This window comes from Diaporthe amygdali (genome assembly GCF_026229845.1).
Source record: "Diaporthe amygdali strain CAA958 chromosome Unknown NODE_11_length_1138210_cov_64_948100, whole genome shotgun sequence".
Taxonomy (NCBI): Eukaryota; Fungi; Ascomycota; class Sordariomycetes; order Diaporthales; family Diaporthaceae; genus Diaporthe; species Diaporthe amygdali.
Window position 1 is genome coordinate 738,757 of NW_026517031.1, and position 21,842 is coordinate 760,598.

General features: G+C 56.7%; 9 protein-coding genes across 9 annotated transcripts; 6 read left to right on the forward strand and 3 right to left on the reverse strand.

Annotated features, from left to right (window-relative positions):
• Window positions 1-441: 441 nt before the first annotated feature.
• J7T55_014507 (uncharacterized protein) lies at window positions 442-4,110 on the forward strand (the record flags this gene model as incomplete). The annotated part of the gene is made up of 1 exon (XM_053142510.1): window positions 442-4,110. The coding sequence occupies one exon, from the start codon at window positions 442-444 to the stop codon at window positions 4,108-4,110; it is 3,669 nt and encodes a 1,222-aa protein (XP_052994694.1).
• Window positions 4,111-4,791: 681 nt separating this feature from the next.
• On the forward strand, window positions 4,792-6,090 carry J7T55_014508 (riboflavin biosynthesis protein; the record flags this gene model as incomplete). The annotated part of the gene is made up of 1 exon (XM_053142511.1): window positions 4,792-6,090. The coding sequence occupies one exon, from the start codon at window positions 4,792-4,794 to the stop codon at window positions 6,088-6,090; it is 1,299 nt and encodes a 432-aa protein (XP_052994695.1).
• Window positions 6,091-6,275: 185 nt separating this feature from the next.
• On the reverse strand, window positions 6,276-7,900 carry J7T55_014509 (purine-cytosine permease fcy22; the record flags this gene model as incomplete). The annotated part of the gene is made up of 2 exons (XM_053142512.1): window positions 6,276-7,545; window positions 7,605-7,900. The coding sequence occupies 2 exons, from the start codon at window positions 7,898-7,900 to the stop codon at window positions 6,276-6,278; spliced, it is 1,566 nt and encodes a 521-aa protein (XP_052994696.1).
• Window positions 7,901-9,489: 1,589 nt separating this feature from the next.
• Window positions 9,490-11,031, reverse strand: J7T55_014510 (mob1 family protein; the record flags this gene model as incomplete). Its single annotated transcript, XM_053142513.1, has 1 exon — window positions 9,490-11,031. The coding sequence occupies one exon, from the start codon at window positions 11,029-11,031 to the stop codon at window positions 9,490-9,492; it is 1,542 nt and encodes a 513-aa protein (XP_052994697.1).
• Window positions 11,032-11,696: 665 nt separating this feature from the next.
• On the forward strand, window positions 11,697-13,157 carry J7T55_014511 (COBW domain-containing protein 1; the record flags this gene model as incomplete). The annotated part of the gene is made up of 5 exons (XM_053142514.1): window positions 11,697-11,796; window positions 12,022-12,033; window positions 12,088-12,184; window positions 12,240-12,735; window positions 12,822-13,157. 5 exons carry the CDS (start codon window positions 11,697-11,699, stop codon window positions 13,155-13,157), a joined length of 1,041 nt encoding a protein of 346 aa, XP_052994698.1.
• Window positions 13,158-14,617: 1,460 nt separating this feature from the next.
• Window positions 14,618-16,462, forward strand: J7T55_014512 (NOT2/NOT3/NOT5 family protein; the record flags this gene model as incomplete). Its single annotated transcript, XM_053142516.1, has 6 exons — window positions 14,618-14,862; window positions 15,027-15,472; window positions 15,528-15,882; window positions 15,948-16,151; window positions 16,203-16,344; window positions 16,394-16,462. 6 exons carry the CDS (start codon window positions 14,618-14,620, stop codon window positions 16,460-16,462), a joined length of 1,461 nt encoding a protein of 486 aa, XP_052994699.1.
• An 877-nt stretch (window positions 16,463-17,339) lies between these two features.
• J7T55_014513 (cue domain-containing protein) lies at window positions 17,340-18,009 on the forward strand (the record flags this gene model as incomplete). The annotated part of the gene is made up of 2 exons (XM_053142517.1): window positions 17,340-17,609; window positions 17,683-18,009. The coding sequence occupies 2 exons, from the start codon at window positions 17,340-17,342 to the stop codon at window positions 18,007-18,009; spliced, it is 597 nt and encodes a 198-aa protein (XP_052994700.1).
• A 1,525-nt stretch (window positions 18,010-19,534) lies between these two features.
• Window positions 19,535-20,761, forward strand: J7T55_014514 (uncharacterized protein; the record flags this gene model as incomplete). Its single annotated transcript, XM_053142518.1, has 2 exons — window positions 19,535-20,045; window positions 20,109-20,761. 2 exons carry the CDS (start codon window positions 19,535-19,537, stop codon window positions 20,759-20,761), a joined length of 1,164 nt encoding a protein of 387 aa, XP_052994701.1.
• Window positions 20,762-20,898: 137 nt separating this feature from the next.
• J7T55_014515 (uncharacterized protein) lies at window positions 20,899-21,336 on the reverse strand (the record flags this gene model as incomplete). Its single annotated transcript, XM_053142519.1, has 1 exon — window positions 20,899-21,336. One exon carries the CDS (start codon window positions 21,334-21,336, stop codon window positions 20,899-20,901), a length of 438 nt encoding a protein of 145 aa, XP_052994702.1.
• Window positions 21,337-21,842: the final 506 nt, after the last annotated feature.

Genomic DNA, 21,842 nt, shown 5'->3' on the forward strand with positions numbered 1-21,842 from the left:
CCCACCCCGCCATCGTACATACAGTACGCACTCCCAGCCGAGCTCAAAACATCGTGACCCTTTCACTCTCATTTTTCGTGGTCGACCCTTCCGTCTGACGCCAACCCTCTCTACTACGGGACGCCAGCGGTAGTCGTCCGGCTTAAACCAAGCCATCGAGCAACAGCAGAAGCACACACCACACACCACACTCCGAGGCCGACCACAAAATTGAACTTCAACCATCCAGGCCTGATCTAGGTCGTGGCCATGTCCAGATCGTACCCCCGCCACCATCTCGACAACGATTGCCGCCAAAAGATGGTTCGGCCGCAGTGTGCTCCGCGATAGGATTGGCCCTTCCTCTCGGCGCTGGAGCTAGGTATATCCTCTACCTGAACTGCACGCGCGCATCAACACAACACACAACACAACACACTACGGAACATAACACAGCAGACCATGCTGGGCAAGTTGTTCAACCTGGGTGCTGCCCCGGGTGCCTCGAACCAGGCCCAGGCTTCTGCGTCTAAACAGGTCTCGTCTCTGGAATCCGTACAGGAGGATATCCATACCCGTTCTCTCTTATTCCCAGATGCCCAGACTCTGTACCAGCACCAGAATGACCAGGTCTTCCCCATGTCCAGCGCCTCTGCGCTACCCATGTCGACCTCAGTCGCCAACCCGTACGATCTCGACGGAGACCTTGAGATCGAGGGCCGTGACGTTCGTGTCATCATAATGCAGGACACCTCAAGCTCGTCTCCGGCCTCTCTGCTGTATGACAGCCAGCGCCCCCAGATGCCTCAGGAGCAGTCACCGACCGAGCGGCCCCAGACCATGGCTGGCCTATCCCAAGCCCTGCCACAGGACGCTCGGCGGTTCCCGTCTTCACAACGCAAGACGAGCACCGGCCAGTCCTCCAAGCCTGTTGTCATTCAGCCTGGAAGCCCTCAGCCACGCCAGAGCGCGTTCGATAGGAGGGCCTCCATGCATAGCCGCACTCAGAGCAAGGCTGAGACAGAGTCGCAGAAGGCCATGAGGGAGTACAAACAGGAGATCGACACATTTGCCGGCTGCATCTTTGGTAACAACGAGTTCCTGGCCTACAAGGGCACTTCGACCAAAGTCCACGTCGTACCGTCGGATTTACGAAATGATGTCCCGAGCTCGGGCTTCGGGGACGGGAGAGGGTCTATTGGCAGGTCTGCTACGAGAACGAGCAAGCTGTCTCAGTCTTTTTCGTCTGAGTCGGTGCCTCCGTTCAAGCAATCTGTCTCTTCGCCGCTACCTCGTTCCTCAGACCGGAAGAGGGTCCTCATCACACGGCTCTTTCCTGTCAGCATTCCTGCGGACGATACCCTGACAGGCACTCCCAAGGGACGCTTCACCGAGGAAAGCTCAGGGTTTCCGTTTCCTCAGGCCAGTGATGAGGCAAAGGCAAAGGCCAAGAAGGCACAGCTAAAGCAAAAGAGAACACCAATGTATGCGGTGGCTCTCATCATCAGCCTGCCGCCAGGCGTGCCTCAAACTGCTCCTGCCAGCGCATCACGATCGGCATTCCGTGGACCGAGCTCCTACAACGAGCAGCAGGACTCATTCCCATCGTCTTACAATTCTGCACGTCGCTCTGGCTGGGCAGCTACTGGGTCAAACTTTGGCGCCTTCGATGCTTTTGACTCGGGCTTTAACATGGACTCAGAAGAACGCATCGATGCCATCACACGACATTGGGATGTCATTATGCGCAGCCTCACGTCTCTGCAATCCACCGTCGCGACTGAGCTATTCACATTACTGAAGCAAGCAGACATATCGTCGCCGAACCCTGTACCAAATTCAGTCTCAAGTCACGTCTCCCGAGTACCTTCTAACGCCAGCCAAAAGCCGCCCAAGACAAACACCAAGTTCATTTCTCTCCTCCCCAATTGCCTGGCAGCTGATAAGCTGGTCAAGTCGGAGGTGGACGCTGCGAGAGCTCGAATTGTGTCTGGTCTACGGGCAACCAGAGTCGTGACCGGCCAAAATCGGTGGGGAATCTGGCGCGAGGAGGCTCGGTGGGTGGAGAGGTGGGCTGGTGGACGGGATCAAGGCTTCTTCTTCTTCAACCTCCTCACGGGATTCCTCTCGGTCCACACGGACTGGTTGCAGGCTTTGAGCCCTTCCAAATACCGCAGACAGTTCTCGGCTCTGCAAAGGCTGAAGGGCGACGATGATCTTTCGCTGCCAGCTCGGACCATCGTCGTCTCGCAAGACCGGGTGGCTGCGAGAAGGCTCATCTTCCTGCTTTCTGCTTTTCTGCCCGCCAACCAGCAAATGTCGTCCATGCGAACGCAGCGGCCACAAACCTCGGCTTCGTTCGGGGGCTTTTCACAATCCCCGCCATCTTTCATCATCCCTCTAACGAAGGAGGAATCCTTGCGTCGCAAGATCAATCGTCGCGGTGCCTCGCGGCACGCTTCACACTCTCGCACTACGAGCACGTACACTACCAGCGCGAAAGGGTCTGTGCCAGCGCACCTTGCCCACCTCAGCATGGAGAGTCAGCATGGGCGGAGGGCCTCGGATGCCGCGTCCATCAGGACGAGCTTGCCTCTTCACGGTAGTGACACGGATAGCCGGAAGGCTAGCGCCGCTACAACAGCGACCGTCACGCAGGAGAACAGTACTATCGTCCCACATTTTGCTACCCAGAATACGGAGTCTCATACTTATGGACATCCAGATGGCAGTATGGCAGCCAACGACCTGAAGCGCTCTCTAAAGCGAGGAGACAGCATGGGCAGTTCGGATACCCAGACGAGCTCACGCTGGGGAAGTGTGATCAGCGGCTTATGGACCACGCGGCGGAGGGAGTCTTCACTTAGCACAGCGCCGAACCGAGACTCACCGGGCAGCCGAGACAGCATGCCCGTGTCGCCGAGGAAGCCGGTCTCGAACCGAAGGAATTCCCTTGGGAGGATGGTGGAGGAGGCTGCATCTTTGGATGCCATGTCGCAAGCCAGAAATAGGGATTCGTCCAAAGGGAAAGACGCCGAATCACCGCAGACGCCGGACGCTGAACAGGAGATCGGGCAAAAGTCCCGAGCACCGATCCCAATGGAAAGGAAGCCGGATCCAAGTGGGGCTTTTGAGTCGCCGGTCAAGACAACGATCAACCCCGAGGACGGTGTCATCGATGTCGACGTCCCATTTCCGGACTTCATCGCCTCCTTTGAAACAGCTGTGAGTTCGCCGTCGAGTAGTGGCTACTTGTCAACACCGGGTCTCAGCGGCCTGGAGCTGTTCGAGCAAGCGTGCCGAGTTGCTTTCGACGGAGACGTGCCGATGAACGTGGCGGGATGGCTCCAGCGGTATCATCCGGACTTCATATTGCAGGCCATTCCACCCCAGAACGATCTCCTCGAGCAGGTGAAAGCGTCGCTTAGGGCTGAGCCAACCCCATATTCGGCTGCACTGATGGAAGGGTCAGAAGAGAGGTGGGTGGACGTCAGCTCAGCCCTCATCGCAGACAGCACGGACTTCTCGATCCGTCGCATACGCTACCGTCGCCTCGTCAGACCCAAGGCTGCCGCCGAGAGGACAACGCCGTTGCTCTCGTCATCTGTCAACACAATGAGCTCGATCAACATGACACCACTGATCTCGCCATATGAGCAGCACCTGCAGGAGGAATTCATCGAGGAGCCAATCGTCACGCTAGACGACACCTTGATCGAGGCGGTCGAGCGGGTGATTGCCCACGGCAGCGACATCAGCAAGGACAGCTCGCAGTGCTCGTCACGATCGACGAGCAAGAGGAGGGAAAGCTTTGCTGATCTCCTTGCTGCCGCCGCGGCGAGCACCACGACGTCCGCTGTTGGCCTGGCTTCTGAGGCGGAAGAGCCCCAGGTCGCCCAGCCGCGGAAGGGCTCACCTCAGCAGGGTGAAGTACCTCGGGGAGAGTGCAAGACGGTGGTGCTATCCGCACTGGAGAACATTGCCAGAGATGTCACTCAGAAGAAGAGCGACAGGGAAGACCTGGGACGTGCTACTGGTGGCCCTCGAAGTCGCGAGAAGGAGAGCGTGCTGAGAGAAGCGGTGCGCTCGTGGGTTGAAGGTGTCGAAGCTAGCATAGAAGCGGCACAGTAGAAGGACAGCACAGACATGAAAGCGGCGCCGATAAGGTGTAAGAAGCGATTGGAATCGGATTTGGTGTTCGAAGACGGGGGCCTCTGTCTAGAAGTGTGGCATTCCCCCAGCTTTACAAGAGCAGTAAAGGACGGTGGCAAGTAGGTGGGTTTGATGTATGTTCGAGGAAGATTTAATGATACCCAGAGGCTGAATGAGCGTGAGCTGTTCAACATTGCATTTCGGAGAGACGGATGTGTTTTGGGACAGAAAGGTGGTGTGTGAGACGGAGGCGGAGAGAGAAATCCGCAATACACTGTAGCAAAAGCACATGAATCCAGGCAACTGGCTCAATAGGATGACAGCATGCCTGACGAACCTGGATAATATGACAAGAGCACCCCAACTGCAAATTCGCCGATCTGTATGATATCGGTGCAAGTTGTCACGTCTGAATTCTGACCCCCTTGCCTATTTGCTCAGGCGGCGGGTTAAACCCCGATCTCCGACTTGACCGATCTCATCACTCAATCGGACCCGGGCACCTCGACTTCGGCCCTTCTCCACTATTCAGACATTGATGAACTTCGATTCTTGTGGCAAAAGTCCACTGCTATAGCTCACTGAAAGCAGAACATTTCGCTTTCATGGTCACATAGCATAAGTTCCGAGCCGACTAGGAGCCCCACCAGGATCGCCATTATGCCTCGCCGGGGGAGACCGGATATACCCCAACCAATCCTTCACCCCATCGCCTCACATGCGACCTTCAACACAGCAGCACCAGCACCAGCACCAGCACAGGCACAGGCACAGGCACAGGCACAGACACCACAACCAGAACCACCCTCGTCGTCCTCAGCGCAGCATGGCATATCAAGGACAGAACCACCGGCATCAGACCATCTCTCATTCTCCTACCTCCGCTCCCGGAAACTAGAGCCTTATTTGCCGCCGCCAGTGGACGAGCACCACCCTCCACCCTCACTCTCACTCACCCACAACTTCGCCCATCCCTCTCACCCACCGCCGCAGCACCACGGCAGCCACCCTCCAGCGGCAACAGGAGACCAACCCCCAGGGACAGCGCAGCAACACCCTTCCCAAGAGGACCCAGCCGCAGCGCATCACCAAGATGACCCGGGCGAGGACCAGAACGAAGAGGAAGACGACGAGGGCGATGAAGGAGACGAGGAAATAGACTGGCGGCCCCGGCCCTTCATAACACTGACCTACGCACAATCCCTGGACTCGGGGCTCGCGTCCGCGCCGGGGGCGCGCACCGCCATCTCGGGCGCCGCGACAAAGGCCATGACGCACTTCCTGCGCAGCCGGCACGACGCCATCCTCGTGGGCGCCGGCACCGCCGCCGCCGACGACCCGGGCCTCAACTGCCGGCTCGAGGTCGAGATGAGCGGCGGCCACCAGCCGCGGCCCGTCGTCGTCGACCCCTCGGCGCGGTGGGCGGTCACCGGGGACAGCAAGGTCGTGCAGCTCGCGCGCGAGGGGAGGGGGCTGGGGCCCTGGGTGGTCTGTGCCGAGGGCGCGGTGCCTGATCCGGAGAGGGTGAGGGCCGTGGAGGCTGTTGGGGGGCGGTATCTGGCTGTCGAGGCTGGGGAGGGGCCGGGAAGGGGAGCTGATGGTGAAGAGAGTGGGGGGGAGGAGGAGGGCAGGGATGAGGGAGAGGACAGCTCGAGCCCGGTGTTGACGTGGGACAGCATCTTCGGCGTGCTGTGGGAGGAGGGCATCAACAGCGTCATGGTCGAGGGCGGGGCCACCGTCATCAACGACCTGCTGCTGCTGGCCAACGAGGGGCTGGACGTGGTCGACTCGGTCATCGTCACCATCGCCCCCGTGTGGCTGGGCAGCGGCGCCGTCACGGTCGCGCCTGAGCGGCCCGTCGACGCGGACATGCGGCGCGTGCCGGGCCCGCGGCTGACGGACGTCATGTGGAGCCAGATGGGCGATGACATGGTGCTTTGTGGGAGAATCATGCGATAGTCAGTCAGGACTTGCAACGAGGAAAAATACAAGTTAAATGGTATCGTGTTCCTTGTCTATGAACCCTGCAGGTAAAATACAGTCTATGCCGCCCATCCCTTTCTATGCTTGCGTGTCATCATGATCATTCAGAGCCTCAGGGGCTGGTCTATTCCGTCCAATGCAATTCATCATTATCGTCATCATCACAGCCGTCCCCTCCACCTAATCTCAAGCCACCGAAGGGGAAAGTAGCACAGCGCCGTGACCACAAACGCCATTTCAAACCCAATGTCGCCCGTCTTCTCGGCAATCGGCCCCGTGTACCATACCTCGGCCATGCCAGGCACCACCAGCGCAAAGCTGATGATGCTCGCCAGCAGTGCAGGGATCCCGGTCGGCAGCTCCCTGCCCACGTTCCAGATGGCATGGTCGAGGGAGGCGTAGTCCATGCGGCGGAAGATGACCAGCTCCTCGATGAGCACGGCGGTGAAGCAGCCGGCCCAGTACCCGATGAGGGCGAGGAAGTTCTCGAGGCTCTCCTCCCAGGCGCGGGCGGCCTCGATGGAGCAGGGGATCATGACGGCGAAGGTGGCGACGATGAAGAGGAAGCGGTGCACGCGCGCGAAGCAGGGCACCAGCATCTGCATGTTCAGGGCCACGGAGTACATGGAGATGGCGATGTTGCCGATGACGCTCAGCGCCAGCAGCACCAGGATGAACTTGCCGAACCCGCCCGCCGGCTCCAGCATCTCGGCCATGACGCCGCCAATCCCCAGGCTCTCGTACGCCGCGCTCCACTCCGGCACGTTGGGCACCGCGCCGCCGATCGCCGCGCCCAGGACCAGCAGCGGCACGGACGGCGTGAGGATGCCCAGGTAGTAGCTCGCGAAGACGGTGCGCTTCCTGATGGCGCGCGGGTCGTGGTAGATGGAGTAGTCGGAGACGGTGCCGCCGAACGTGAGGAAGTAGCCGGCGATGAGCCCGCCGTAGGAGAGGACCTGCTGGGCCGAGGCGGGCGGGACGTCGGACTGCAGGCGGAGGTTCTTGCCGCCGCAGCCGACGGCGATGACGATGGAGACGAGGTTGGGGATCCAGGTCCAGGCGTTGAAGACGTGCAGGGCGCGGTAGCCCATGAACGAGGCGGCGAAGCTGACCAGGCACACGACCACGATGCCGACGTTGTCGCTGACGCCGCCGGACGGGTTGATGGCCGCGATCGCCTGCCCGCCCACGATGGCCGCCACCAGCGAGAACCCGATCACCGTCGCCGCGTTAAGCAGCAGCGGGATCGTCGCCAGGTACAGCCCGAACGAGTACCGCGCTTGGATCTGCTGCCGCAGACCCGTCCGCGTCCCGCCGATGCCCATGAAGGCCGGCGGGATTACTGTTACGAGCGAGAAGAAGAGAATCACGAGCGCCGCGTCACGGAGGCCCATTCCGAAGGAGATGGTCGCCAGCATGCCGGTAGGTAACCTGGGATAGTGGTTAGTGAGAACTTGTAAATATCTTATGATATGGAAAGGCGTATTTACGGTAGCAAACACATCAAAGCGGTGAACATAACAGTGAAGAGGTTATAGAACCGCTTGTCCGTTCTCTTCTCGAGCGGCACCGGCTTAATGCCATTCTCCTCGACGCCGACGTCGAGGATCCTCTGGTACCACTTTGGGTTCTTCTCGGGGTGGCTCTCATAAACCTCGCCATCGTCAACCTTGAGCATCGAGACCAGCTTTCCGTGGCGCTGGTACTGGCCGTGGTGCTCTACCGGGTCGTTCTTCTCAACGTCGCTGGCGTCCCCTTGGGCGCCGGAGACTGCGGACGACAGCATTTCTACCCTATGCTGAGGGTTGGGAGTAAGCAGTTGTGTCTGGACCCTGAGTCACAGGAGCCCATGGGTGAGTGCGTGCTCAGATATATATGTATGTGGGTGGTTGTGGGGCTCCCCAGACTGTGTGGCGAGTGAGCAAGTAGACTTGAGCAGTGTCGAAATTTTCGGGTAGATCTCTCTTTAAAGCTGGGCACTCCGCGGAAAGACGGGCCTCGTGGACCAGAATCTTCCTTTATCGGGCCAATGGAGCCTCGCTCGTTGGCCTCTGGGCATCCGGAAGCAGATAATGAAGCCAATGGTATATGCATAGGATTACTGAACTGTAATGTAAGAAGAGTCTGACCCATTTCCCAAGCCGGAGTGGCGCCAATCGGCTCTCGGTGTACAGTAGTGTCGAGGTGGATAGTGGCTCCTAGTGATGCCGCAAGTCGGAGTCGACGGTCCGGCTCTTCTGTCGCTGCGAGGTTTGCTGGACAGGACGCCAGTCCGATGGAGTGAAAGTGTAATTCCAGCTGAGCACTCCACGAAGTGACCGCTGTCCCTGACTACCTCCAAGGGTTGGAGAACTAAGGACGAGAATGGCAACGGGAGAAGCCGAGACAACCGTTCTGGACGGGTGGAATGAGATGAAGCGGGACTGCTAAGTTCTTTGGTTTCCATTTTTGGCGCCAACAATGGCTTCGAGTAGCGGGCACGGGCATCAGCATGGTCACTTCACCGTTGCTTGCCCACGCCGAGACCAATATCAACCACGTCAATGTCGCAGTACCGCGATTCAATCCAGACCTATCCGAGTCGTGGCCTTCCCACCATTCGACAGCTCTAGTCAGCTGAACCACCTCCCTGTCTTGCTGTGCGAACTCCTTGATCTTTACTCGCCGACGTCTGGATCCATGGTGGGAGACTATCAAAACTTTCTTGTCGGGGCAACACCCTCATGGATACAAAAACGTCGCCAACGTAAGCAGTCACGTCTCGTGGAAGCATCCTGATCTTCGGCTGGGGTCCAGACTGCCGGTCCTAAGTGGTCCCCGGTCCAATTGGCTTTCACCGATTTGCTCCGGCACATCTTTACAGGTAATTTAACTGCAACCCCTGGATGCGATGCGGGCGGTGACTGGCACGAATCGAAGTTTAAACTCGTTCCGCGCCGCTTCTAGAAGGATGGTGGGTGGCAAATGGCAAGTGAAGGCGGCCGCAATTCAATGCAACCGCGCTCTGTGTGTTTTCACCATGTAGCCTTCGGTCAGAGCTCATGCAAACACGGCTGTGATGTTGCACCTCGCGATGGTACGTAATATTAATAAATATAGCGCAGCATAAAGACTGCAAATGGTCGCTTCGCCGTGGACGGCATACGGCACAGACGCCTTCCAAAGGCGCTCTCATGCGCAGACTCGTATCTTGGGCATGGCCACTTGGACTCACATTACACATGCTGCGTCATCGCAGTGCAGGTACTGCTGATTCCGCAAAACCCCTGTACTGATGGTCATGAAAATTACCCCTCCATCGTGCTCGAAAAGTTCAACGCGCTCGCAACTAGGCCAGTTTTGACTCCAGATGTTCGTTAGTCAAGGAATCGAGTGCTACGAATCCTTGCTCTCATCAGCTTTGTCGGCCTCGCTGTCGATCGCCTGCTTTGAAGCATCCTCCTCAGTCTTGGTCGGGGATGGCTCATGATCCTGCTCCGCAGGTTGCTCCACGGCAAAGTCTTGTGTGGTGGTTGTTGCGAGCTCGCCTGCGTCCTCAGTATTGCCTTCCTTCGATTCTTCGGCCGCGCCATCCTTTGTCTCCCCCTCACCTTGACCATGATGTTGAGCGCCAGCATCCGCGGACGCTGCGTCCTCTGTATGGCTTGGTGCCTCTTCTTCCTTCGCGGGCTCTGAAGCCTCATCGGCCTGTGATGTAGCTTCAGAGGAGCTGCGCTCCGCGTCAGCCTTGGTTTCATCATGGGACGCTAGAGTTCCTTCCTCCTCCACAGCCTTCTCATTTAGCTCCTCCATCATGCCATGCTCGACAATGACAGGTACCTCAGTCACTTCGGATTCTTCTACCACAGTCTCTGGTGTCGAGATGCGCATTTCCCGGAGCCTGCCGGTGACATCTGCGCCATCGTCCTCATCAGCCTCCATCACTGTCGTCACAGCGCTCCCCGTCGACGGGCTACTTCTTATGTGCCGTCGCGTGTTGGTTCTTCCTGCTGGCAGGAAATTGTCCTCATCAGAGTGCTGCTGGATCGTAGGTGTTTGCAGCTGTGACTGCTCCTTTTTGGTTCCTCTGTCCGTAGACTCAGCAGCAGCCGCCGCACTTTCCAGGCCTTCTGCCTCAGGGGGCAGTTTGTAGTTCTCGGCCGGTAATGTGTCAAACATGTCGCAGACCGTCTTGAAGAACACATATAAGCCCGTTTGCCCCTCCACAGACCAGAATACGCCCCTGTGCTGGAACCATGCGTGAGCAAAGATTCGATGCAGACGTCGGAACACGTTGACAAGGTTCTTGACCGCGGTGTTCTTGTCATGCCCACTCCCGTCTCCACCTGACAAGGCCACAAAGCGTGAGGGAAAGACTTTTGGATTTGTCACGACGTTGGCAGCCCAATCGAGGGTGTGGCAGCAATAATCTATGGCGCAGCACGACTTAGGTTGCTCATGCACGGCGCAAAGGAACTGCCATTCCGAAGCGCGCATCTCCGGACACGTGTTGAAGCTGCAGGGAGGTGTGTCGAACAAGAAGCCCACGATCAGGCTGTTGCATTGTGCGACGAGGAATCGACACAGCTCGTAGAGCCACAAGGTCTTCTCAGTCGACGGTGGGGGAGTCGCCAAGAGGGTGGCGATGTCTCGGGTGATGGGTCGCGTGTTGTTTGCGGTGTGGTAGTAATGGAGGGCGGCAAGATGTTCTTGGAGTTGGAACGCGGAATCGAGCTCGTTCAATGGCACAAGTGGTGGGCCGGCGGCCATGTCGGCGCTCTTGGTCCCGGGATGTATGCGCCTTCTCGAGTTGGCGTTGATGATTGTCTGCTCCATCTGCTGCGACTCTTGATCTGCGGGCAAGCCTGGAGACTTCGGTCCAATCTGGATCTCGGCCGGCGGAGGCGGGCTTGGGAGACGGGGTGACATGGTAGCCATCTTGACAGGGCTCCCAAGTGGGTGGAGGAAGGCGACCAAGTAGAAAGGTGGCTTGAGGACAACCGATTGCGAAGTTCTATCAGTCTGCGGCAAGCTGTTGTTTGTTCTCCCTGAGCTCCAATGCACTGCGATCGATGGAGTCCTAGACCGTCTGCAGAAGTCTGGAAGGTGGTCAACTGTCAGATGCGAGGCTCCACAGCAGAACACCGACGCGGATGAAGTTGTTGTCGATCGAAGACAGAGCTGCAGCTGCGGCTCAACCACGCGAACGAAGGTGGGCCCCAAGACTTTGGGGAGCTTCGAGTCTTCGAGTCGCACAGGGCCTGGCGCGCTGATTCGCCTTAGCTAAGCGCCCTCCCCCTGGCGCAGCTTTATCGATAGCGTCGTGGGGGCCGGGCAAGCTCTGGGCGCCGGGCTGACGGCTGCTCCGTGGGGTCAAAGTGACATAATGAGCAGAGGGCATTTGGACACTATAGTATTCGGCTTAGCACTTGCGGATTCGTCCTCGTCACGAGCCAGGCGCACGCAAAGTCCGAATATTTCAGTTTCGGCACCCTTCCATACTTGATCACCTCAGCGGCGCCCTCTTCTTTTATCAGAGATTTGCTCTTCCAAAAAGCGCCCCTCGCCTTCACTGTCCACCTTCCCCCAAACCAGCAAACAAGATGGACTCAGATGATGAGGCCCCTCCCGACCTGGTTGAAACAGGTCAAGAAGCCGTAGAAGAAGAGACGACCACCAAAGTTCCCATAACAATAGTCACTGGTATTCACGAATTCGCCAAAAATGCTCGCTCACCAGTGAGACCGGAAAGCATCGGCTAACTTCAGGCTCGCAGGATATTTGGGGGCGGGAAAGACAACGCTCCTGAACTATATCTTGACAGCACAACATGGCAAGAAAATTGCCGTCATTATGAATGGTCTGGGAGATCCGCAGTCCCATGCCGTTAGGTTTCATTTGTGAACAATCTGCTGACGTATGGCATAGAATTCGGAGACTGTATGTGTTCGCGAGATTACACGTGAATTTGACTCATAGTAATTGGACTTCTAGCTTTGGACATTGAGAAGTCACTCACAGTCAACAAAGATGGCGAGTCTGTAGAGGAGTGGCTGGAGGTCGGCAATGGCTGCATTTGCTGCTCGGTAAAGTAAGCCATCCATCACACAGCACACAAGAGCCTTCACATCTCACAACGCGATCAGAGACACCGGCGTCAATGCGATCGAGAGCTTGATGGCGAAGCAGGGGAAGTTTGACTATATTCTGCTTGAAACAACAGGACTAGCAGATCCCGGAAACTTGGCGCCCCTGTTCTGGGTTGACGAAGGACTCGCCAGCACAATCTACCTTGATGGAATTGTCACCCTGATCGATGCCAAAAATATTTTGAAGAGCCTTGATGATCCCGCGGGTAAGGTCGACGGCCACGAAGAGAGCGATCACCACGGCCCTGTCATGACGACGGCCCATGTCCAAATTTCCCATGCAGATGTCATTGTGATCAATAAGACAGACCTGGTGACGCAGCAGGAGCTTCAAAACGTCCAGGAGAGGATCAGGTCCATAAATGGACTTGCAAAAATCCATCTCACCAAGGAGAGCGCCGTGCCTCAGCTTGAAGGATTCCTGCTAGATCTACATGCCTACGAAAACATCGTGGAGCTTGACAACTCAAAGGGGCACAGTCATCTCGATTCGGTCAGTCATCCCTTGCCGTCTGACCCCACGGCCTTGCTGCACATTGTGAGGATGTTTTAACTGGAACATACGCTGATATCTTAAAGACAATATCGACAATATCCATACCACTTCCGGTACTTGACACTGAGCAGGTGGATAAAGTAGATGCGTGGCTGCGATCAGTTCTCTGGGAAAATGTGTTGCCGGATGACAGCAGTGAGCACAAGGATCCCTTCGAAATTCACCGTCTCAAAGGGCGCCTGGTAGTACGAAACGGTGGCACAAAGATAATACAAGGCGTCAGAGAGCTGTTTGAGATCTTCGATGCGCCTCTGTCAGTAGACCATGGAGGTGCAATCGAGACGGGCAAGGTCGTCCTCATCGGCCGCCATGTCACAGACTTCGACTTCCAGAGAAGTCTTCTGGCAGCTATTCAGTAGCCAAATAAAGATGAGCCTACAGGTGCCAGATATCGTATCTACTAGAATAAGTGATGTGGTAATTATTCTGCTCCACGAGTTGTTGGGACCAAGGATGCTCGGACCTGGGAAAGTCGGGTGAGGAGGACAATATGGATGAGAAGTGGTTGTCCAGAAAGGGTTGTGGAGGTGAGGCTGCAGTCCACCTGGGCGGATCTGCGGCGCCATCACCCAAGGAGCCTAGCGCATCAAAGACACCCATGTTTCCCCAATCTAACGGCTTGTATGTGAGTTCCATGGTGGGGGGTGACTGGATACCTGGGTGCTCTGGTGCTGAGGGAAGAGTCCGTGCGCCTGCTTCTGCATGGTCTGCGGCGGGAACTTCTTTGCTGGAGTTCGTCCTGAGCCTCCTGGCCAAGGCGACCTCAACTACGCTCTGCCGACTCCACGAAGAACCTCACCGATCCCACCCCAGCCCCAGGGCAGCATCCGAAACCGACTCACAACGACCGACATACATTGCGAAATTTTAAGCGCTTTAATTCCATAAAAAGCTGTTAGGAGAATATTAGGAAAGAGCTGGCAACCATGAATAGGACAGGTACGGTGACAGCGAACTGTCTTTCCACGCACTCGCACTCGATCTCTGTCCCTCTGGGCCTTTGCGCAACAACCAGCGGAACTTGATTCAAGTGAAGAGCATCCGTCAAGGTGCTGCTTGCTGTGTCCTCGAGACTGTCAGGGACATTCTGCATCTTTCAGGTCGCCGCGCGAGACCTGCCTCCTGGTCTCCAGCCTCGACGGCGCACCTGCGATGCCAGTTGGGCCATGGCCATTCCACTGGACATTCTCTTCAGTGGCAGTATGGATCATACCCAACGTGGACACGTTGCTTCAGACGTGCCAGCTCCTAGGTTGAGACTGCACCTGTTTGCGCATCGCGTCGCATCGCGTCTCACTCGTCACCGCCTGCAGCCCATTGTGTGCATCAAGGACCAAACAGATAGCTAACAAAGGTCATGCTGGTTAGGTACAGTTCCTCAATCGATGAGGGGTATGCCGGGCGGCTTTGGAGGAGGCCAGCAATCACAACATGCGGGGAGGGCTGGAGGAAACAGGTTACCAAATGGAAAGCTGGGTAAGGGACAAAGGCTCACAGGTTGTGCCTCGCAGTGATGCTGATGTCTGCAGCAATACCAGTGAACAACGCATCTGGCTGGGCTTTTGGAGGAGTTGGTCCTATGAGCTCTGGCGGCATCCAAAATCCCACAAGGCAGCTGGGGGGAAGTGCGACTTTCGCCCAAAGCTTGAGCGGGTCAACCCCGGCGACACCACTCGACCTATCGTAGGTGCCACCACCACCACACTACCTCGCCTTCTGACGGGGGTGTTGCTATCGCAGCCCATGGCTGTTCTTTCCTTTACTAGTGTCACTTCACTTGCGAGGGTCCCAATTCTTTCTTTTTTTTCCCCTTCCCACCATGACGGCCCCATTCACCTCCAAACCAAAGTTGGTGACGAGATTGAAGATGTCAGCCCCTCCACCACCAACACCCAGCGCGCCCAAGGTCAAGATGTGGTCTCACATTGTCTCGGGCGATGTCAAGAAGGACAACGTCAAGCAGAAAGAAAACGTCAAGGAGGTGGACGAAACTCAGGAGGATGGCAATGCCTTGTCCTGGTCTCAACGAGCTTCCTGCAATGTCAGCTCAGGAGCCTCCCAAGGGTACCACTGAACTCCTGGACTCATCCCCCACAAACACAAACACAAAACACAAACATACGCACACATCATGCTCTTTTCTGTCCTGTTCTCGTCTCGCACAAGCAAAGATGAAATCACAACCGCAATGAGCATCGCTACAGGGAAAACTGACTCACTTATCACAGTGAATTTCCGCAATTGAGCAACAATGCACCATTCTCGGGCGCTGCCAACCAGGGCTTGTGGGCAGGACAAGCTGCTAGAAACCTGGGAGGACCTGGTACCGGCCCTAGAACCCCAGCCTCTGCAATGCCTCAGTCTCAACAAGACGACCTTTTTTCTCCGGCCTCCAGACTTCCATCCAGTCAAAATTCGTTTCGATTTGGTAGTCAGGCTAGTATCGGCCAGGCGCAGCAACCTCAGCCCAGTGGTGGTGATGAGTTCCCACCATTGAACAGGAACGGCAACGGTGAGATTGGTCAAGACCGAGTCGCAAACATCATGTCTGGATTGAATCTCGGCTCTCAAGGTCCTGTCGCGTCTTCATCAACGCAGGCTAGGGGCTCTGGTAACGGACTTCTCAATGCTGTCACGGCAAACACTCGCGCCTCTGAGGCCCGTTCGCCTGTTGGTATGGTTTTTATCGAACTTGAACATTTGTTCCGCTTCTTACTGACTTCCTACAGGTACGCGACCATCAGAAGGACGATCCTCGATCGCCGAGGATGATGCGCGACAGAAATCAGCATTTCGCGAGGATGGCTCTGCACCTCAACCGCCTCTGTCGGACGGGCCAAATCAAGGCACAGAAACTCGCAACCCTCTCGGTGCTATCGGCAACGACGCGTCAAGCAACAAAGGTGCTGAATTGCCTGCTGAAGCTTCGTCTTCCGCAGCTCAAGAGCCTCTTGCTGGCATGTCAGAAGCAGACAAATGGGGTATTAAGGGCCTGCTGACGCTGATGGCGAAGTATCCTTCCTATCACGCCCTGGTCCACGGCCTAAATCCTGCGGAATTGGGTCTTGATCTGAGCAGCGAAGCGTGAGTGTCATTTCTTTTTCTTTTGCTTCCGAGAAACCTTCATGGCTGATTTGCTATCTCGGCAGTCGCATTACCGAACAGACTTTCTCGCTCACCAGCCACGAACCACCAAAGCCACCACAGCCAAAATTCAGCCTTCCAGAGTGCTACACCGTCAGGAATACGCAGCCCATTGAACAGAAAATGCCAAATTTCACCGAGGAAACCCTACTTTACATGTTCTACTCTAGTCCGCAGGACAAACATCAATACCTGGCTGCCCAGCAACTGTAAGCCTGTCTCAGTCGGCGTGCTGCTATATTTACTGACATTATGTGCAGATACCAGCGTGGTTGGCGTTGGCACAAAGATCTGCGTGTGTGGCTGACGAAGGATGTGGAGATGCAACCAGTAGCGGTCAACCCAGAAGCTGAGCGAGGATACTACGTGATCTGGAACGCCGAGACTTGGGCGAGGATGAGAGTAAGTGCTGTCGCACACATGTTTTGTTCCTTTGCTGACGCCTTTGCAGCAAGAGCTCACCCTCTATTACGCGGATCTCGAGACCTTCCCCGAACTCCCTCCAGGGCCTCATTCTTAGGGGCCAAAATGAGGGCCTCTGGTGTTTTTGGATTGTCCTCGCGGCCCGTAGTGCGAGTTATGATGGACGACGGACGACTTGTTTCTCCCACTGTACCTACTTATGCTTTCAGACCTGTGCCACACGGGGGGCAGCTCTACAGGGGTATTCTTTCTGGCCAAACGGACAGTTCAAAATCAGGCAAAAGGGCCGATGGACGACTTCATATTCAGGTAACCTGCATTTGCAAAGGCGTATCTCGTGGGGGGCTGCGATATTGTGCCTGTGGAAAGTCTCTCGGCTAGGACGGACAGGCTCTTAGGAATGGGGTCTTGAAAATGCTTTTGCCAGTCAAGTTTTCTGGCAGGAAATAATGAAACGAGGAGAGACCTTCTCATGGATATGACCTTGGCCAATTATCTCTTGCTTGATTCTGTTCGGGTGTGATGTCCAGATAAAATCGCACTCCCATTTCTGATGAACCCGAACCCTGGCAATTTTAGGTTGCAGGGGGGCCCATGGAGCTAGAGTAGGCACCTCCACCAAGCTGTCGGGCCCGAAAGCTGTTCAGTCGCTCCTGGCTCCAGCGCCATCTCCACCCATCTCTGCCATCTCACGGAACCGGAGGCTTCGAGACCAGCACCCGTCCTCGTATGGAAATCACCCCCCGAAAGTCATAGGGCAGCCAGTGACAAACCACCCGGCCGCTGGAATAGAATCCGCAGCGAGGACCAACGACTTGCAGCGGTCTTAACACCAGAACGAGCACGGGCAACCCCGAGCCACGTGTGCACCGACCTCGAACCGACAGCGGGCTCTTGGAAGATAACCGGACCTTGGCAGTCGGCTGCACTCACATTCACATTGTCGAGGGTCCTGAGGACCAAGCAGTTGCAATATGGCCAACGACCAGATCAACCTGCCATCCCTGGTGGTGATCATCGTCCTGTCGGGCCTGATCGTACGGTACCTCTTCTTCTCGTCGCCGCCCGGCAACCAGCAACCACGCGATTCGCTTTCACAGATGAGGCAGCGCGAGGCGGCGGTCGAGACGATACAGCAGATGTTCCCGCAGGTGGACCGGAGGACGATATTGTGGGATTTACAGAGGAACGGAGGCAGTATTGCGGCTACGACGGAGAAGATACTCACCGGGAGGATGGAGACGGTAAGTGCTCTGGGCTGTGTTTCTTTTCCCGGAGACAGTCACAATTTATGAGCGATCTCTGACTCTTCTACAGCCACCGATCACTTTCCAGCCCCCGCCGCCACCCGGCTCTAACGGAGCGTCATCCTCAGCGTCGCAAACGGGCTCCAGGAAGCCGGCGGAGAAGCCGGCGCAGCCGAACCTGATTCAGAGGTACAACCTGGAGGACAAAGTCAAACAGCAAGAGCAGGGAGAGGACGCATCTGGGGATGCCGCGAGCAAGAAGGCTTGGAGCAATAGCAAGGACGAGCGCCAGACACTCCTGCAGAAGAGGCGGGACGAGATGATCCTCGCGGCGCGGCGTAAGATGGAGGCCAAGATCGCGGCCGAGAAGGCTGCATCGGCGACCGGGTCTTCGTAGGGGGGTTTTTGCGAGCGATGATGGCGAGCTTACAATGACAGAGCGACGCAAGGGGAGAACAACGACGCAAAATATCACGCATTTAACTGCTCGAATCTTGCGGCATGGCGTACCGGTTACTCGGATCGACAACAAGTTTGCGGGGCGAATGGATTTTTGTTCTGGACATTCACTAGTCCCGGTCGGCATTGGACGGGGCACTCGGGAGCATAGGTCATATGTCTGTCGTCTGTATCACTATAAGGGGGCGAAGGGGGCAGGCCACGTCGATGTGCATTCCTGAACAATCATGCCTGGTTAATTCTTATCAGCGCCAGTCACCTGGGCAACTGGCTGGCGGTGGTTGGAGCATTCTCTAGTACATGTTCAAAAACACCACGAATTCTGTTAACAGCAACAGTGCTAGGCTAGTAACAGCATCCCACTCAAGGCTCCTGGTGTACGCTGAAAACGGAAGTAGAACCCCCACGCAGCGAATGTGCGCGAGTGGTGGGTGGCCTGCGGTAGTGTGTTGTGTGCATGACCCAGTCCCGAGGCCTCGTCGTGGTCATAATATCATGGTCATCAAAGTTTCCCTCGTAGTCGTCTAGAGGGACCCACGTGCCTCCCCTCGGCTGCCAGGCCCCCCTGGGTCCTTTGAGCCTCGAGCCCAGCGGCCCGCTGAATACGATGGTGGTCCCCGCTATGACGCCGCAGCGCAGATAAGGCAAAAGTGGGTCACAGCAGCGGGTGGAAAATAGATATGGAGTACTTACTGCATTCCATTCCATCCCATGCTATCCCATCCCATGCTTGGGGCTACCCCCATTTTCACATGCTTGTGGACTGCTTGCGTGCGTGCTGCTGCTGCCCACGCAAGGGTCTGGCTTGTACACATCTGACAGCATTTCGAACAGGGCAAAGCATGAGAGAGAAAAAGAAGAAGAAAAGGACAAGAAAAAAATTCTGAGATCCTCATGGCGCTGGTACCAATCATGCGTTCATTTCGAGCGGCTTCTGCAGTTTCCTCTCACGCAGCTGCATTCATCATTTGTCTGATCTCTCCCCAAACACATACAAAGTTCTGCCCAGATGCACTTACATACCCAGGTACCCTGCTGTGTACATGCTTGCTTAGTCGACTAAGGTTGGGGATTGCCAGTCCGCTGCAGCTAGCAAAGCCCTACCTACCTCCATCTCAACGGTTTTCTCTGCATCGTCTCATCCCTCCCAAATCCGTCCTCGTTTCTTATCTGCCTCCTCTCCTATTCCGCACTCTTCTCTGGTGATTCTGCTCATGCCGTGTCACATGCTGGCCCGTGATACAAGAAACGCTCAGGGTCTAGTCGAGATTATTCCGGTCATCTAGCTGAAATCAGGGGCCGCCCGGTGACCATGTTGGGTCCGCCTGTCGAGCCATAGAAGTCATTTCCACGCGGCGCCTCGTCGAGCTTTGACGGTCGCTGCTGGCCTTGCTGGGCCGACAGACTCGTCCAAAACATCCACAAACCTTGATTTGCATGATTCTGATTCTGAGGGTGACACCATGCATCGACTACCACCACCGCTTCCTGTTCCCGTCAGGGATCCCCGTGGCCTCGACCATGCCGAGCAGGCGGCGTCGAGCATCACCACACATCACCACCACCACAACTTCACCCCCATGGCATTTGAATCCTCAGATCCCGAGGCCACCTCTCTCACCTCCCTCTCAGACATCCTCGACAACCTGCCCACGGCCGTCAAGAGCAGCCTCGGGCCCCTGAACACGATCCGGCGCTCCGTGAGCATCCGCGGCTGGGCCTCGTATTTTTATGAGATCTCATCAAACTCCATGGGCGCCGCCGCGTCCCACCACGAGGGGCCAGCCGCCGCGGCGCACCACACCACCGTCGTGTCCAGGACCACGAGTACCACCGCAGTCGAGATGCAGCACAGCAACCGCGGCGAGAAGCGGGCAGCTGCGCCGGCGCAGGCGCAGAGGCGGATGCCGGAACCGCCGCTCTATGAGGTGCCAGACCAGAACTTTGGCATAAATAGGTTCTGTGGTCTACAGGGTGAGACGTCCCCAACACTACCGCTTCATCAGAAAGACCCATGTGCTAACGTCCGTAATATAGGTCAGCTCCTGGTCAACAATGCCCTGTCGGAGGGCCGGCCGCCGTCAGTGCAGGGCCAGCCGGGCGCCAACAGGATCGATCGCAAAGCATATGTCCAGGGAGTCGCCTGGCTCGTCCACGGACTCCCGGAGGACCTAGACAAGCACGAGAGGACGGAGCTCATACGGGCCATGCCGCCGGCCCTGCTGGAGGAGGCCCACAGGACGCCGCCGTCGTCCCAGCCGGCAGCACGGCCGTCCTACCCCTCGTCCTCCTCCACCTCACCCTCGTCAAACTACGCGTACCTCATGGGCGGCGGCGTGGGCGACGCAGGGAGGACGCTCGTGCAGAGGGCGGCGCGCGCGCTGGTCCTGCAGCTGCTGGTGCCGCTGCACCTGCTGTGGGCGTACGTGGTGGTGCTGCTGGGGCGCGCCGTGCAGCTGGAGCGCAAGTACAAGGTCACGGAGCAGGTGGTGCGGCACTCGGGCGAGCTGGGGTACGAGGTGGGCCGCGGCGGCGTCAAGCTGTCGGGCGTGATATACAACCACGGCGGCGCGCGGGTCGGCCACCTCGTCACCAACATGGTCGCCTACACGGCCGACGGGCTCGTCAAGGGCATCAGCGATGGCATACGCGAGGCGCGGACGGAGAGGCGGCAGATAGCTGAAGACTGAGGTGGTGGTGGCTGCATAGGCGTACATGGGCGTTTGCTTTTCCTACTCAAGTTGATATACTTTGCTGCATTCCCAATAGAACGTCATATAGAAAAGCGAAGACGCGCTGCACGGGGATACGAGGAAATTACGGCCTCTCATTGTGACCCCATCGCCCCATCAACAACACCCCTCGAAGCGTCATTGCTTGACTGGATCTCCAGCAACTGATCAAACACACCATGCACCCACTGACTGGGCATGTACAGCCTGACAGGGTCGGTAGTCCGGCGCCACAGCTTCGCACCCGTGCACCAGCGCAGCGCCGAGATCGTGTCGTCGAACACAAAGAAAACCCCGACACCAAACTCATCCGGCACCGCCTTCACCTCGACACTCTGGAGACCCCGGGGGAGGGGAATGTGCACGACGCGCGCCTTGTGGCGAGCGTGCGTCCGATTCCATTGAGAATAGTGTCTGCTGATGATGTGATACCTGAACGCGTCCGCCCATGATTTGTGGGGGAACTCGATGTCGAGGGTGCGGTCGAGCCCGATCGTGACGGTGAGGGCGTGCTTCTCGTGGATGTCGCACATTTCGCGTTACTCTTCGGATTGGATCGCGTAGGTTGCTTGTACTAATTGCCTGTCAATTGGTCATATTAAATGGATTGCTCATTAGATTGACCGGGTGTACGACTTCTGCTTTCTGACGTGACGCGAATTTGACGCGTCTCCATATCCTCTCACGGCTCCCCAAGTGCAACTCAACTTTTCACGCGATAAGGACCTGCTAGCTAGTCTTTGCTTCGCGTTTTTCGTCTTTACGAGCTTTCTCTTCATGAATTGTTTGCGCAGTCTCGCGAAACTACAGTTTCAAGGGGCATAGTCCTCGTGGCCTGGTCCAGCTTGACTATATACAAGAAATATAGACTCACGAGTGTCTTCCTGTCACGAGTACAATTTTGCAAAATTGTACGCTATTATCTGACGGTTTGGGGCGTTTGGAAAGCTTAGAGGGGTGGGCATGTCACGGGGGAAATCAAAAGCAGATTGTAATGCTTTGGATAATCGACCGACTTCGAACTTTTTAAAATCTTTCC